Raw genomic sequence first — 15070 nt, forward strand, 5'->3', positions numbered from 1 at the left:
AGACATTCTGGCTATTGAGGGAGTGCAGCGAATGTTCACGAGGACAATTCCTGGAATAGCGGAACTATCTTATGCTGAAAGATTGCAGCGACTGGGCTTGTATACACTTGAGTTTAGAAGGCTGAGAGGGGATCTGATTGAGACGTATAAGATTATTAAAGGATTGGACACTCTGGAGGCAGGAAGCATGTTTCTGCTGATGGGGTGAGTCCTGAACCAGAGGCCACTTAGAACAGAGTTGAAGAGAAACTTCTTCACTCAGAGTGGTGAGTGTATGGAATGCTCTGCCCCAGAAGGCTGTGAAGGCCAAGTCTCTGAATACTTTCAGGAAAGAGTTGGATAGAGCTCTTAAAGATAGTGGAATCAACGGTTATGGGGATAAGGCAGGAACAGGATATTGATTGAGGATGATCATAATGAATGGTGGTGCTGGCTCGAAGGGCAGAATGGCCAACTCCTGCACCTATTGTCTATCTCACAAATGTGAATTTAGCCTGAGGTTGTCATAACGGTTTTATTATAATAGGCAGGAGGCTGGAAGAACACAGCAATCCAGGCAGTACCAGGAGGTGGAGAAGTTGACATTTCAGGTGTAATCCTTCTTCAGGACTGTGGGTGTGTGTGGGGATAGCAGGGGCAGGGTGGTGAAGTGGGGATAAATGAAGACAGGTAGAGGGTATGACCTGGTTGGTCAGTAGGAGGAATGAATTCAGTTGGTGGTAGGGAGCATTGGAAGGGAATCTGAGGATGGGAAGGGACGTTGTTTTGAAATTGGAGGATTCCATGTGGAGGGCAGCATTTTTAAGCATTGCTATCCAGTATTTGTTTTGTTTTATAACCTATCCAATTTAGCATATCCTGACCACTTATATTGCCTGGATTTTTGACTTTTGCCCTTCGATTATATGCTGTTGATGTGGCTATATTCTGAGTTTCATACACCATAACATTTATAATTTTGGAGTATGCCACTTTTTAAAAATCCACATGACAATGTAATACATTTCTTCCTTTTTTTCCAGTCACTCGGGAAATTAGGAGAATGGCATTCACTCTCAATCCCTCTGCTCCAATCCTGACCTCGCCATCAAGCCAGCAGATAAAGGGGGCGCAGTGGTAGTCTGGCGCACGGATCTCTACACAGCTGAAGCCAAACACAACTCAAGGACACCTCTTCCTTCCGCCCCCTTGACCATGCAGAACCTCATCACCTCAGGAAATCTCCCACCCACAACTTCCAACCTCATAGTCCAGGAACCCTCACTGCCCGGTTCTACCTCCTCCTCAAGAACCACAAGCCTGACCACCCTGGCTGACCCATTGTCTCAGCATGCTCCTGCCCACTGAACTCATCTCTACCCACCTTGACACTGTCCTCTTTCCCCCCAGTCCAGGAACTTCCTACATACGATTGAGACACCACCCATGCCATCCACCTCCTCCAAGACTTATGTTTCCTGGCCCCCAACGCCTCATCTTCACCATGGATATCCAATCCCTCTACACCTCCATCCGCCATGACCAGGGCCTCCAAGCCCCTGGTTTATTCCTCTCCTGATGTCCCCAACAGTACCATTCTACTGACACTCTTGGCTGAACTGGTCCTCACCCTTAACAATTTCTCCTTCGAATCCTCCCACTTCCTCCAGACCAAAGGGTAGCCATGGGCACCCGTATGGGCCCCAGCTATGCCTGTCTTTTTGGTGGCTACGTAGAACAGTCCATCTTCCGTAATTATACCGACACCACTCTCCACCTCTTCCTCCAATACATTGATGATTGCATTGACAACCAGCTCGTGCTCCCATGAGGAGGTTGAGCAATTCATCAACCTCACCAACACATTCCACCCTGACCTTAAATTTACCTGGACTATCTCTGACACCTCCCTCCCCTTCCTGGACCTCTTCATCTCCATTAATAACAACTGACTTGACACCAACATTTTTTACAAACCCACCAACTGCCACAGCTACCTGGATTACACCTCTTCCCACTTCATCTCCTGCAAAAATGCCATCCCGTATTCCCAATTCCTCTGCCTCCACCTTATGTGCTCCCAGGAGGATCAGTTCCACCACAGAACACACCAGATGGCCTCCTTCTTGAGAGACCGCAAGTTCTCTTCCCACGTGGTTAAAGATGCCCTCCAACGCATCTCGTCCACATCCCGCACCTCCGCCCTGGGACCTCACCCCTCCAACCGTAACAAGAACAGAATGCCCCTGGTGCTCACCTTCCACCCTACCAACCTTCACATAAACCAATTCATTCGCTGACATTTCCGCCACCTCCAAACAGATCCCACCACCAGGGATATATTTCCTTCCCCACCCCTTTCTGCCTTCCGTAAAGACCGTTCCCTCCGTGGCTACCTGATCAGGTCTACGCCTCCCCCTACAATCCACCTTTCCATCTTGGCACCTTCCTCTATGCAGGAATTGCAAAACCTGCACCCACACCACCTCCCTCACCTCCATCCAAGGCCCTAAAGGAGTCTTCCACATCCATCAAAGTTTTACTTGCACATCCACCAATATTATTTATTGTATCCGTCGCTCCTGATGCGGTCTCCGCTACACTGGGGAGACTGGACGCCTCCTTGCAGAGCACTTTAGGAACATCTTTGGGACTCCCGGACCAATCAACCACACCACCCTGTGGCCCAACATTTCAACTCCCCCTCCCACTCTGCCAAGGAAATGGAGGTCCTGAGCCTCCTTCACCGCTGCTCCCTCACCACCAGACGCCTGGAGGAAGTACGCCTCACCTTCCACCTCAGCTATTACAAGGGGCATAGCTTTAAATTAAGGGGTGGTAGGTATAGGACCGATGTTAGGGGTAGATTCTTTACTCAGCGAGTCATGAGTTCATGGAATGCCCTGCCAGTAGCAGTGGTGGACTCTCCCTCTTTATGGGCATTTAAACGGGCATTGGATAGGTGTATATGGAGGATAGTGAGCTAGTGTAGGTTAGGTGTACTTGGATCGGCGCAACATCGAGGGCCAAAGGGCCTGTACTGTGCTGTATTTTTCTATGTTCTATGTTCTAACACTTCAACCCCAGGGCATCAATGTGGACTTCAACAGTTTCCTCATTTCCCCTTCCCCCACCTCACCCCAGTTCCAAACTTCCAGCTCAGCACTGTTCCCATGACTTGGCCTAGCTGCCTATATTCTTTTCTACCTATCCACTTCACCCTCCACCCCCCCCCCCCACCAACTTATCAGCTTCATTCCCACCCCCACTCACCTATTTTACTCTATTCTCCTTTCTCCCCACCCCCACCCCCACCCTCCTCTCATTTATCTCTCCACCCTTCAGGCTCTCTGCCTGTATTCCTGATGAAGGGCTTTTGCTCGAAACGTCGATTTTCCTGCTCCTCTGATGCTGCCTGACCTGCTGTGCTTTTCCAGCATCACTCTAATCTAGACTCTGGTTTCCAGCATCTGCAGTCATTGTTTTTACCTCTTAATGCTTGGTAAGATAGCCGGAGCGGAAATGATAGGCTAAACAGTCTGTTGTAACATTTTTGTAATTTTCGTGACATTTTTTTTTGTCCAACCTACTTCCAATGTTGCTTCACAGGTCGTGCAATTCAATGACGTTTTTACTCCATTATATACGGAAAAGAGGCCAGTCTGTCAGCACCTCTAACCATATAATATTAGCTGAACAGATTCACATCCTTGTAGTTGGTTGACTGAGATTTAATTTGGTATGAATGAGGCAGACATTTTATAATATAAATACTGACAGTTGCTGTTGGGGTTTAGAAGTATGTTGTAATGGCGTAGGTTAGGAATGAAAGCGTGCCGAAGAGTTCTTAATTCAAGTATGATCTTGTGGCAGAACACAATTATCGATTTTGGAATCTTTCAGAAAGAGAAAATTGAGGAAATGTATAAAAGGCAGCCAGAATAGCATAACTTTTTTTGTGTGGTGTCAAAAATGGGCTTTCATTTTCTCAGTTCACTAACTTTTTCATTTCTGTTCGTGTTTTCCTGGATCAAAAAGGGACTTCATCGCCATGAAAAAAAACCTGGCAAATGTTTGTGGAACTAACTGAATTAATTTAAATTATGCATTCATGTGTAGGAACCCCTCATTTGTCCAGTGACGGAAAATAAACACTTTACTCCTCTGGTCAATGCCCACTTACTGTTAGACTGCTGTGATATGTTAGTCTGTGAGTGATTTGTTGTGCAACCTAAGTATTGCATGTTGTTTTTATTTTTAATGAAACCTCTGATCCACACTTTGACATCTGTTTATGGCTGTGAACTGACTGAAATCCCTGGTTTGAACGCCCCCGTTTAAATGCCGTCCTTGCACAGCTACACTCACTGTGCTCTACTGTAACACTGTCAACACCAGTGACGTCTCTTGCAGCTCCGCCTGGCACAAGGCATGCGCAGTGTGATCGAACCTTGTGTTGGCCGGAGTTGGGTTAGTGCGCGAGCTGCTGTGGGAGATGAGCGCAACTTTCGGTGGTAATGAAAACTTTATTATCCTCTAGACATGCTGAGGATGTGTGCATTTGAGATGCTTGCTATTTCTTTAAGTTCTGTTTTCTCGGGAATTCTGGTAGAGCTAATTTCAGTGCGAGGGCGTAGAGGTGTGGCTCCTTCTGGGCTAGTTTTCACTTCTGTGTGTTAATGTATGATTTGTTCTCGGAGATAGGAATTACCCGTCTTACGTTATAGGGCGTCGTCAGAGGAGGAATCAAACCTCAAGCGCTGTTTGTGTTGTCATATTCGTGCGAAATATGTTTTTTCATTGCTGCTCTCTGCTACTTCTTAATTGACCCCCTGCTATGGAATTTCAATGTCTTTTATTTAAAAGCTGGAGGCTGTCGTTGTGAGAATAACATTGTTGATTAAGTTGTATGTGTGAACTGATCTTAAGTTATATTGACCCCCGCGGTGATGATGGTAATGATAGTGAATGTCAAGAGAATGTGTGGAATTTTTTGGAGATGGTCATAGCCTGGGAAGGAGTGAATGCTTTATGTCACTTGTCACCCTAAGCCTGACTGTTACCCAGGTCTTTCAGCGTGGACTGTTACGATTGGAGCGAGGTCAGCCAAGTGGACCTCATAGAATGAGTTCCCTGTTAACCTGGTCCAATCAGGGAGCCCTGGTTGACAGATGAGACAGGAGTATCAGACATCCTGGTCGCTTTGAAAGCTGGATCAATGTCAACCACTCTTTACATGTAACTAATGAGTGACTGTGGAATTATTTCAGACTGCTTCTCCATCTAAAGGGTTTTGAGGAACTTAATACTGCGAATATCCCAACTTTCTGTCTTCTGATGGAGGAGCACTACTGAAGATGACACAGGGACTGCCCAACCCCTCATATCTCCAGATATATGCTGGGAATTGAGATGATTGGCCTGCTTTTGCCTGTTATATCTCACCCGATTTCCACCTCCTGATTCTTCACTTGCCCAATTGCCAACTCGATTTTTGCCTTGGCCTTTAATCACTTCTGCCTTCTACCTTATCACAGAGCATCCCCTTAGTATTTTCTCTCTCTGTTTATTTAGAGTCATTGCAACTCAGCTTGGTTCCGTTCTGACAAACTTAAAATCCTGAAATGTTAATAGCTTCTCTGTTATGTTCTGTTGTTGTTTCATTAAAGTTTCCTGTCATTGGCCCTTTTTAATTGATACTTGTTTGTGATTTCTAGGAACACTGGCAAGGTCACATTTATTGTTGAATATATTCACCAGTTTCCCTGAAGTGGTGATTTTGTATCTGCTCTTGAAGCTCTTGTAGGTGTTACGGTGGTGATTCTGCAGTTACTTGGTAGTGAGTTTCAAGATATTGATCCAGTAATAAAAGAACACGGATTTATGGAGTTTACAAGATTTCTTATGCCCACATCTGAATAACATCTGGTGATGCACAAACTGCCTAATTTTTAATGGAAATGTTGCAGCTTGTGATGTTGGAATGTTTCATAATTTCTTGCAAGTGGAGATAGTATCATGAAGAAGGCGTTTGGTATGCTTGCCTTTGGTCAGTGCATTGAGTATAGGAGTTGGGAGGTCATGTTGTGGCTGTACAGGATGTTGGTTAGGCCACTTTTGGAATACTGCATTCAATTCTTGTCTCCCTGCCAAAGGAAGGATGTTGGGAAACTTGAAAACGTTGCAAAAATATTTACAAGAATATTTCCAGAGTTAAAGGGTTTGAGCCATAGGGAAAGGCCGAATAGGCTGGGGCTGTTTTCCCTGGAGCTTCGGAGACTAAGGGGTGACCTTTAGACATTTATAAAATCATGAGGGGCATGGAGAGGGTGAATAACCAAGGTCTTTTTCTCTGGGTTGGGAGAGTCCAAAACTAGAGAGCATAGGTTTAAGGTGAGATGGGAAAGATTTAAAAGGAAATTAAGCAGCAACTTTTCATGCAGAGGGTGGCGCGTGTAGGGAATGACCTGCTAGAGGAATTGGTGGAGACTGATACATTTACACATTTAAAAGGCATCTGGATGGATATATGAATAGGAAATGTTTTGAGTAAATGGGTCAAGTTCTGGCAAACAGGACAAGATTAATTTCCGACATCTGATCGACATGGACGATATGACCGAAGGGTCTGTTTCCGTGCTGTTTATCTCTACGACTCTATGACTCTAATTCTGCATTATTCCATCTGATGTTCTGCAGCTGGCCTGTGGTTTCTTAATTAAGTGCTATCCCTTCTCAGCAAAATCTGAACAATATCACTTTTCACATGCATATTAGAGACACTGAGCTCTACTTCACCACCACTCCTTTTGATCCCTTAATTATCTCTAAAATATCGCACTGCTTGTCCACTATTGGATGTTAAAGGAACAAAAATGTCCTCCATTAAACATTGACAAACTGAAGCCATTGTCTGGTATCCATGCCTAAACTCCATTCCTTCGCCAATGAACATTCTCTGTAGTAACTGTCTGCCGTTGAACCAGTATGTTTGCAATATTAGTGTTGGCCCATAGGCTGAGCTTCTAACTATGTATCTGCACCATCGAAGGAGCAGCTTCTTTCACCTATGCATACTGCTGAAGTCCTTATTTATACCTTTGTTATCTCTGTGTTTGTCAGTTCCAGTACCAGTCTCTTGCATTCTACCCATGGGAATCTCAAAATCATCCAAATCTGTGCTGCCTGTGTCCCCTTCACTCATCACCTCTGGACTTGCTGCATTGGCTCTTGCTTAAGCAATGGCTCAATTTTAAAATACTCATCCTCATTTTCAAATTCCACTGCAGAGTTACCTTTCCCTGTCCCTGTACTCTTCTCCAGACGGATATCTGTGTTTTTCTAATTCTGGTATCTCCAGTATCCTCAGATGATGCTGCTCTTCCATTAGGAACTGTTTTTAGTTTTCAAGGCTCTAAGGTCTGGGATTCAGTTTCTTTAACCACATCCTACTTTTCTTTTTCCTTAAAATCTATCTCTTGACTAAACGTTGGTGACTGAGAGAATATTTCCTTATCTGACTCAAATTTTGCTATATAATATTCTTGTGAAACATCTTGGGGTATTTAATTACATAAAAGGTACTAGAACCTATTGTTGTTACATTGTAAATTCTAAAAGAACTATATAAATAAACCACTGTGGTATTTTATTTAAATTTAAATGTTTTCCTTATTGAAAGTCATAAACTTTAGAGTTTACCTCAGACTATCTCAACTCAGTGGGAAACCATTGTCTTCTCAACTTAGACATCCTCATGTAGCACATTTTCATACTTTCAAAATTGAACATAATCCTTTGTCATTAAATTGGAAATAATTCACACCTAATATGAGATTTATAATTTCCAACATTACAACAATGACTACTCTTCACAATTTAATTAGTTGGATCTAATGTGTTTTGAGATGTCCTGGGTCGTAAAAGAGGCTTTATAGTGCTTTCTGTTAGAGAAGTGTTCTCTAACTTGTCTTTATCAAGCACTGTACTCGGAAATATCTGGCAAAGATGATGACCAATCTGATTCTAAATTTGAAAAAAAAACTACTCTGCAACCTCTTATGTACCTAGTTTTTATCACAACATACAAAATTAAATTTCTCACTACAGGCACTCTATTTCCTGCAAATCTTTGACTTTATAAATTCAGGTGATCTGGACCTTTCACTAATCTCCTGGAATACATTCCTTCTGCCTTGTGTATGTATAGGCATATTGAAAATAAAGAGCTGCCAACACAGAACAATGATATTGTGCGCATAACTCCATGGAAGTCACCACTGAGAATGGCCAAGCCATTGTCCAATGATACAAGATAATGCAACGGAGGAATTGCTGTTTCAGCAGGGAAAAAAAGTCCTGCAGGAAGAAAATCCGGGAAATTAAAGATCCTCCATTTAAGCAGACCTGTGGAGTTTGCACATTCTCCCTGTGTCTGCATGGATTTTCTCCGGGTGCTCCGGTTTCCTCCCACAATCCAAAGATGTGCAGGTCAGGTGAATTGGCCATCCTAAATTGCCCATAGCTTTAGGTGCATTAGTCAGGGATAAATGCAGGGCAGGGGAATGGGTCTGGGTGGGTTACTCTTTGGAGGATCAGTGTGGACTTGTTGGGCCGAAGGGCCTGTTTCCATACTGTAGGGAATCTGATCTTAAAACAAAATTTAATCTAGTCTGGCAAGAAGAGAATGAAAGACAACGGCCTTCAACCTGGAAAAGTATTAGTGTTACAAGAGAGAAGAGGATATACTCCAGGAGAATAGGGAAAACTCCAGATCACCTGAATTCATAAAATCAGAGTTGCAGGAAATTCGTAAGTTCATAAAATATAGGAGCATACTTAGGCCATTTGGTCCATCGAGTCTGCTGTGCCATTCAATCATGGCTGATATGCTCCTCACCCTCATTTTCCTACCTTCTCCCCATGTCGCTTCAACCCACAACCAATTACAAATCTGTCTAACTCCTCCTTAAAATTACTGACCGTCCCAGCATCTGCTGCACTTTTTGGTGGAGTGAATTCCACAGATAAATTAAGTAGTGTTAAGTTTAATTTTATATGGACAGGGCGAACCTGCATGTAAACTGTTAATTGAACAATCTTTCTTCCAAACATTCTGTGGCTGCTAGAAGGAGCCCACTATGTCACCACACAGACCCCATTAATTAACTCCTCTCCCTGCCCCTGGTATTTATCATATGATTGTGTACTATTACAATAAATATTAAAATATAGCTTGGGGGTGATGTTGTATGTGGGGCTGAAAGAAATAATACTTGGGAATGCCATAAGCACCACCTCCAATCATGATGTCGGTACAGACATTGGGCGGAACAGGAAAGGATTTTGAAGGAGTCAGAAGGCAGCACGGTGACTCACAGTGCCAGGGATCCAGTTCAATTCCAGCCTCAGGCAAACTCTCTGGGTGGAGCTTGCTGCACATTCTCCCCGTGTCTGCATAGGTTTCCCATGGTGCTCTGGTTTCCTCTCACAGTTCAAAGATGTGCAGGTTAGGTAGATTGGCCATGCTAAATTGTCCATAGTGTCCAGGGATGTGTAGACTGGGTGGGTTAGCCATGGGGAATGCAGGGTTACAGGGTAGTGGAGTGAGTCTGAATGGGATGCTGTTTGGAATGTCGGTGTGGACTTGATGAGCCGAATAGCCTGCTTCCTCAGTGTTGGGATTCAATGATTCTAACCTAGCATCTGGTCCTTCTCAAAATCTTTGTAACAATGCACCTTATCAATGTAACCTGTAACTAGTTGCTAATATGCAATAAATTATATCTTGTTAACTACAAGAGATTCTTTTAGTTAGGCAGTAAGTTTTTATTTGCCGTGCCAGACTAAGCAACCTGTTAATTTAAACTTAGAGGATGACATGAACAACCTTCACATATTATGAACTGACATGTGCATACAGCACAAAATAACTTGCTTGTGACCATCTGAAGATAATTTCTAGAAATTTGCTGATTTCTCTGTGTGAAGAGTTTAAGGATGGAAGAAAGATCTTTTCTTGCACCAATCTACACTCTGCATTTATACACAAAATACTACACAATGTGCAAATTGGGTGGGATTCCAGGGATCACTAGAACTGGATGCTGGCAGTAATGTCACCCTCTCGTGAAAAAATAAACAAGGTGCAAAAAATAAACAAATTGATGTCTGGTTTGATCAGAGCTTGTCAAGTTTTGGGATTTAAAAAAAATGTTACAGTAATTTATGTGTTGTCCCATAACAAATACATAGATAACAAACATATAGATAAATACACATCTTCTAAGCATTAAATAATTGTATTCTAAAACCCACAGGGTTTCACACTTGTGGTACATCTGTCTTCCAAATTTTAAAATGTTTGTTTTTTCTTATGTATTTTATATATGAAATTATCTTGTTGCAGTAATGAGGATGACTAATTATGGTATTAAATTAAAATATTGTATAATTTTTATGTGAGGGATGTAAATCACTAAGGGGAAACTCAGCTAAGCAATTGTGGCTTTAAAATGCATAGTCCTTTTAATGTGCAAGAACTAAACAATATAATTAAATACTGTGACAAAGTTTTGAGGCAAATAACATCGTTTTGTAATATTACAGTGCTTTTACCCACCCATTGTGTATGAGGGAGAAGGAGCCAATTACTGTGTATTGTGGAGGTGGGAGGGTGGAAAATGGGAGAGTTGTGGGTGCAGTGGTAGTGTTATTTAATTTATTATTAACACATCTGAACAAGTGGATTAAAAATACTAGAGGGGAGAGGGATTTAATTGTGTGTGTGTGTCTGTGTGTAGCTGCTAGATTAAAAGCTTACATTGTAGGTTCTCCCAGTCAGATCCCTTGCTGTGAAATCCATGCCTTCCTGCTGTCAAAGTAGCCTTTATGTCAGTCTTTAAAGTTTTCCTAACAAAAAGAGAAACCTGTAAAGATGTTTGTTCAGTATTTCGGTGAGGAAAAAGAGACAGATCTGTATGCAGAAGAGATCAGATGAAGACAGAAGGCAATGCTCCAGCTGCCTAAACAGGTCTGTTACCTGGAAAGTTTTGTAACTAATTGGAGATGCGAGAGAGGTGGGTGTTTTTACCGGAAGTGGCAAAATTATGAACTGGAATGTTCAATGGTTGGTCAGTTGAAAAGATACTCTAGATATCTACACCATCAGAACTTCATGACCATTATGGAGACGTTCGTAGATGTGTGTTTTCTGTTGATAATTGTACTTGTAAAACTCTAGGTTGAAAGTTGCATTTGGACTCCTGACCCATCGTACATATAAAGAACAACATAATGTGAAACTATGTGGCTTTGTATTTCCACATGTCTGTGGGGAGTGATTTAGGTTATTTGAGATTATGTATAAAACATTAGCTGTTTGAAGCGAATGAACCTCTTTATTTTGAACTATAATTTGTCTGTTGATTTACATTGTTAATTTACATTGGTTCCAATTGATTAGATTCCCTACAGTATGGAAACAGGCCCTTTGGCCCAACAAGTCCACACTGACCCTTTGAAGAGTAACCCACCCAGACTCATTTCCCTCTGACTAATGCTCTTAACACAGTGGGTAATTTAGCATGGCCAAATCACCTGACCTGCACATCTTTGGAGTGTGGGAGGAAACCGGAGCACCTGGTGAAAACATTAAAATAATGTTGCAAAAAGGAAAATCATTATGATTTCTTCATTTTAAGGTGATTGGTAGATTTGGTTATTTTGGTTTATGGTTTCTCCCATATGGATTGAAGCAATATGTATTCCTGTAAATAGGAGGAAATGACTTTTCCTTAATCACGGGCGATGCAATGACCTAGTGGAATTATCGCTTGGCTGTTAATCTAGAGACCCAGGTCACATTCTGGAGACCTGGGTTCGAATCCCACCATGGCAGATAGTGTAATTGGAACTCAGTAAAATCTGGAAATAAGAGTCTAATGATAACTGTGAATCCATTGTCAATTTTTGGAAAAACCTATCTGGTTCACTAATATCCTTCAGGGAAGAAATCTGCCATCCTTACCTGGTCTGGCCTATGTGTGACTCCAGACCTACAGCAATGTGGTTGACTCATAACTGCCCTCTGGATAAATAGGGATGGGCAATAAATGGCCAGTGATGCCCTCATCCTATGAATGAATCCTATGAGTGGAGCAGTGCTTTAAAATTGCACTTAGTTTTGTCTTTCTTTATTACCCCAGTTTTCTTTTCTTCTGATTTAACCATCCAGATTAAAGGGGAAAATGATGACATAATGATGGTACCATTCGAATGGTAATCCAGAGGCCCAGGCTAATACTATGAGGACATGGGTTCAGTCCCTCCACATTGACTAGTGGAATTTAAATTCATTTAGTAAATCTGGAATATAAATATTCTATGCCATGAAAATAACATTGATTATTGGTTCACTACTGTCCCTTAGGGAAAGAAATCTGCCATCCTCTTCTGCTATAATCTAGTTGTGCTTGCAGACCCCAACTGCCCTCTGAAATGGTCTTGCAAGTCAAAGGCAATTAGGCATGAACAAGAAATGCTGACCATACTAGCGACCCCGGATTTCCATGAAAAAATAAAATAGAAGATGAGTAAGTTGTTGATTCAGAACGTTCTCATTCAATTTTGCCTCCTGGAGTTTTGTAATAGTGTTGACTTCCTTACTATCCATGTTCAAATAATTGGCTCATCTGCCATTTTTCTTAATACTGTGTAGAGCGTAATGTAAAAAACCCTGAACTTTAACAATGAAATCTTTCATGTATTAGAAAGGGAGAATGTTGGAAATATTCAGCGGTCTAGAAGAATGTGTGGTGTGGGCAGCTGTTAAAGTTTGAGACAGATGACTTTTTGTCATGTGCTGGTTTGAAAATTGAGCATCCTGGGTAAATGATTCTTAACCATATTGTTTTTGGTTTTGGGAATTAAAACTGCAAAGAAAGAAAGGGGGCAATGTAATGGTTCACTCTGGCTGCATGGACGATGTGTAATTTTGCTCTGTTTATTTCACAGGGCAGCAGATGGCAGATTGTGTGACGAAGGTTGAACTGAGTGTCTGTTGTGAGAATTTACTGGATAGAGATGTTACTTCCAAATCCGATCCGCTGTGTGCCCTGCTTATGAATGTTGGTGGAAATCAGTGGGTTGAAGTAAGTAATTTTCTTCAGATAATATGTTCAATCTTGCACCATGAATGAACAAATTTATAATAGTGATGCTTTACTTTTCCTTCTGTTCAGCTGAGAATGAATTTTTCTAACATGTTTTACTAACTTGTCTTACAATTTTAGGTGCTTCCCTTTTTACCTTGTGGAGCATGAGTTTTTTTTAAATCCCCAAACTTTGTTATTTCACAGTTCCTCAGGTCAGTTAATCTTCAGTGGGGATTCAGTTTACATAATGTACACAGCTAACAAGATCCTTAGATTTTGTTTCAGTAGTCAATGTTTTATAATTGACCTTGAATGTTACTTGCTTTGATAAATTACATAAGAAATAAAAGCAGGAATTGGCCATTCAGTCCTCCTCCCAAGCCTGCCCCAGAAAATCATAGTGAATCTGCCCATGCTTCAACTTCTCTTGTATGCCAGCACCTCGTAGCCCTCGACTTCTATTTCGTTAATGTATTCATTACATTTAAATACTTTTATTTAGCCTCTACAACTCTCTGGGATAGCGAATTCCAGGCATTTACTACTTTCTGGGAGAAGAAATTCCTTCATTTCTCCATTTCCCTTAAGGGAACTATGCCCATCTGGGAGATTCCCCAATAGTGAATCATCATCTCAAAATCTACCCTGTCTAACTCCCACAGAATATTGTCCATTTCAAGAAAATCACCTTTTATGTATCAAGTGGTGATACATATGATATCACCATATTTTCATTTGGTTATTTGGTTAACGTTGCAGCATGCTGTTGTGTTGAGGGACCTGGGTATCTTTGTGCATGAATCACAAACTCTTGGTTTGCAGATGCAGCAGGTAATTGAGAAGGCAAATAAAATATTGCCCTTAGTTAGAAGGATGACCTTTAAAAATAAGAATGTTATGCTGCAGCTGTATAGTGTACTAGTAATACCACATTCGGAGTATTGTGTATAGTTTTGGTCTGAATGTGCTATATCTATGGGTTCCCCTTTATCAACTCTTCCAGTTATATTCTCAGAGTTCTGGTCCCCTAGTTATAGGGAAGATATCATTAAGCCAGAGAAGGTTCAGAAGAGATTTACTAGGATGTTGCCAGATGCAGAAGGTTTGATTTATAAAGAAAGGCTGCGACTTTTTTCACTGGAGCGTAGGGCGTTGAGAGGTGATCTTATACAAGTTTATAAAATAATGAGGGGTATAGATAGGGTTAATGGTAGTTGTTTTTTCTTTAGGATGTGAAATTTCAAGGATAGGGAGCACATTTTTAAGGTGAGAGGAGAAAGATTTTTAAAATTAGGGACAAATTCTTTTCACAGAGGGCGGAATGAATTTCCTGAGGAAGTGCTGGATGTGGGTACAACTATGAAGTTTAAAGGACATTTAGTTAATTACATGAATAGGAAAGGTTTGAAAGGATATAGATGAGGAACAGGCAAGTGGGACTAGTTCAGTTGGGATATGTTCAACGTGGACCGGTTGCACTGAAGTGTCTGTTTCTGTGCTGTATAAGTCTATGACTCTAAAACCCCAGCAGATTTGTCAATAATGATTTTCCTTTCAGAAAACCATGTTGACTCTGTTCGAGTTTGTTAAACTTTTCTAAATGTCTTGCTATTTCCTCCATAGTGATGGAGTCTGACATTTTACTGTTGTTAGGTTAAGTGGCCCATAGTTTCCTGCCTTCTACCTCTCTTCCTCCGTAGACAGGGGCATCACATTCACAGTTTTCCAAATTGCAGAATCTCGCCCAGAACCCAGTGAGTTCTGGACTATTTTGGTAATTGGTTCCACTGTCTTTAATTGTGGATTATCAGGTCCAGGTGATTTTTCTTTCTTCAGGCCCATTAGTTTGTCAAATACTTGTCTCTCATGATAGAAACTGCTACAAGATCTTTCCTTCTGTTAACACCTTGATTATCTGTTACGTTTGAGACGTTTAT

The 15070-nt window shown here is 41.6% G+C and overlaps 1 protein-coding gene across 1 annotated transcript in view; it reads left to right on the top strand.

Moving 5' to 3' along the window:
• The first annotated feature begins 4423 nt into the window (after nucleotides 1-4423).
• LOC132815012 (copine-3-like) overlaps nucleotides 4424-15070 on the top strand; it is a 48525-nt gene continuing 37878 nt past the window's right edge. The window contains exons 1-2 of the mRNA XM_060823640.1: nucleotides 4424-4493; nucleotides 12994-13130. Of these exons, the coding sequence (XP_060679623.1) occupies nucleotides 4475-4493; nucleotides 12994-13130 (156 nt within the window). The 5' untranslated portion in view covers nucleotides 4424-4474. The remainder of the gene's footprint in view (nucleotides 4494-12993; nucleotides 13131-15070) is intronic.

This window comes from Hemiscyllium ocellatum, chromosome 4 (assembly GCF_020745735.1).
Source record: "Hemiscyllium ocellatum isolate sHemOce1 chromosome 4, sHemOce1.pat.X.cur, whole genome shotgun sequence".
NCBI lineage: Eukaryota > Metazoa > Chordata > Chondrichthyes > Orectolobiformes > Hemiscylliidae > Hemiscyllium > Hemiscyllium ocellatum.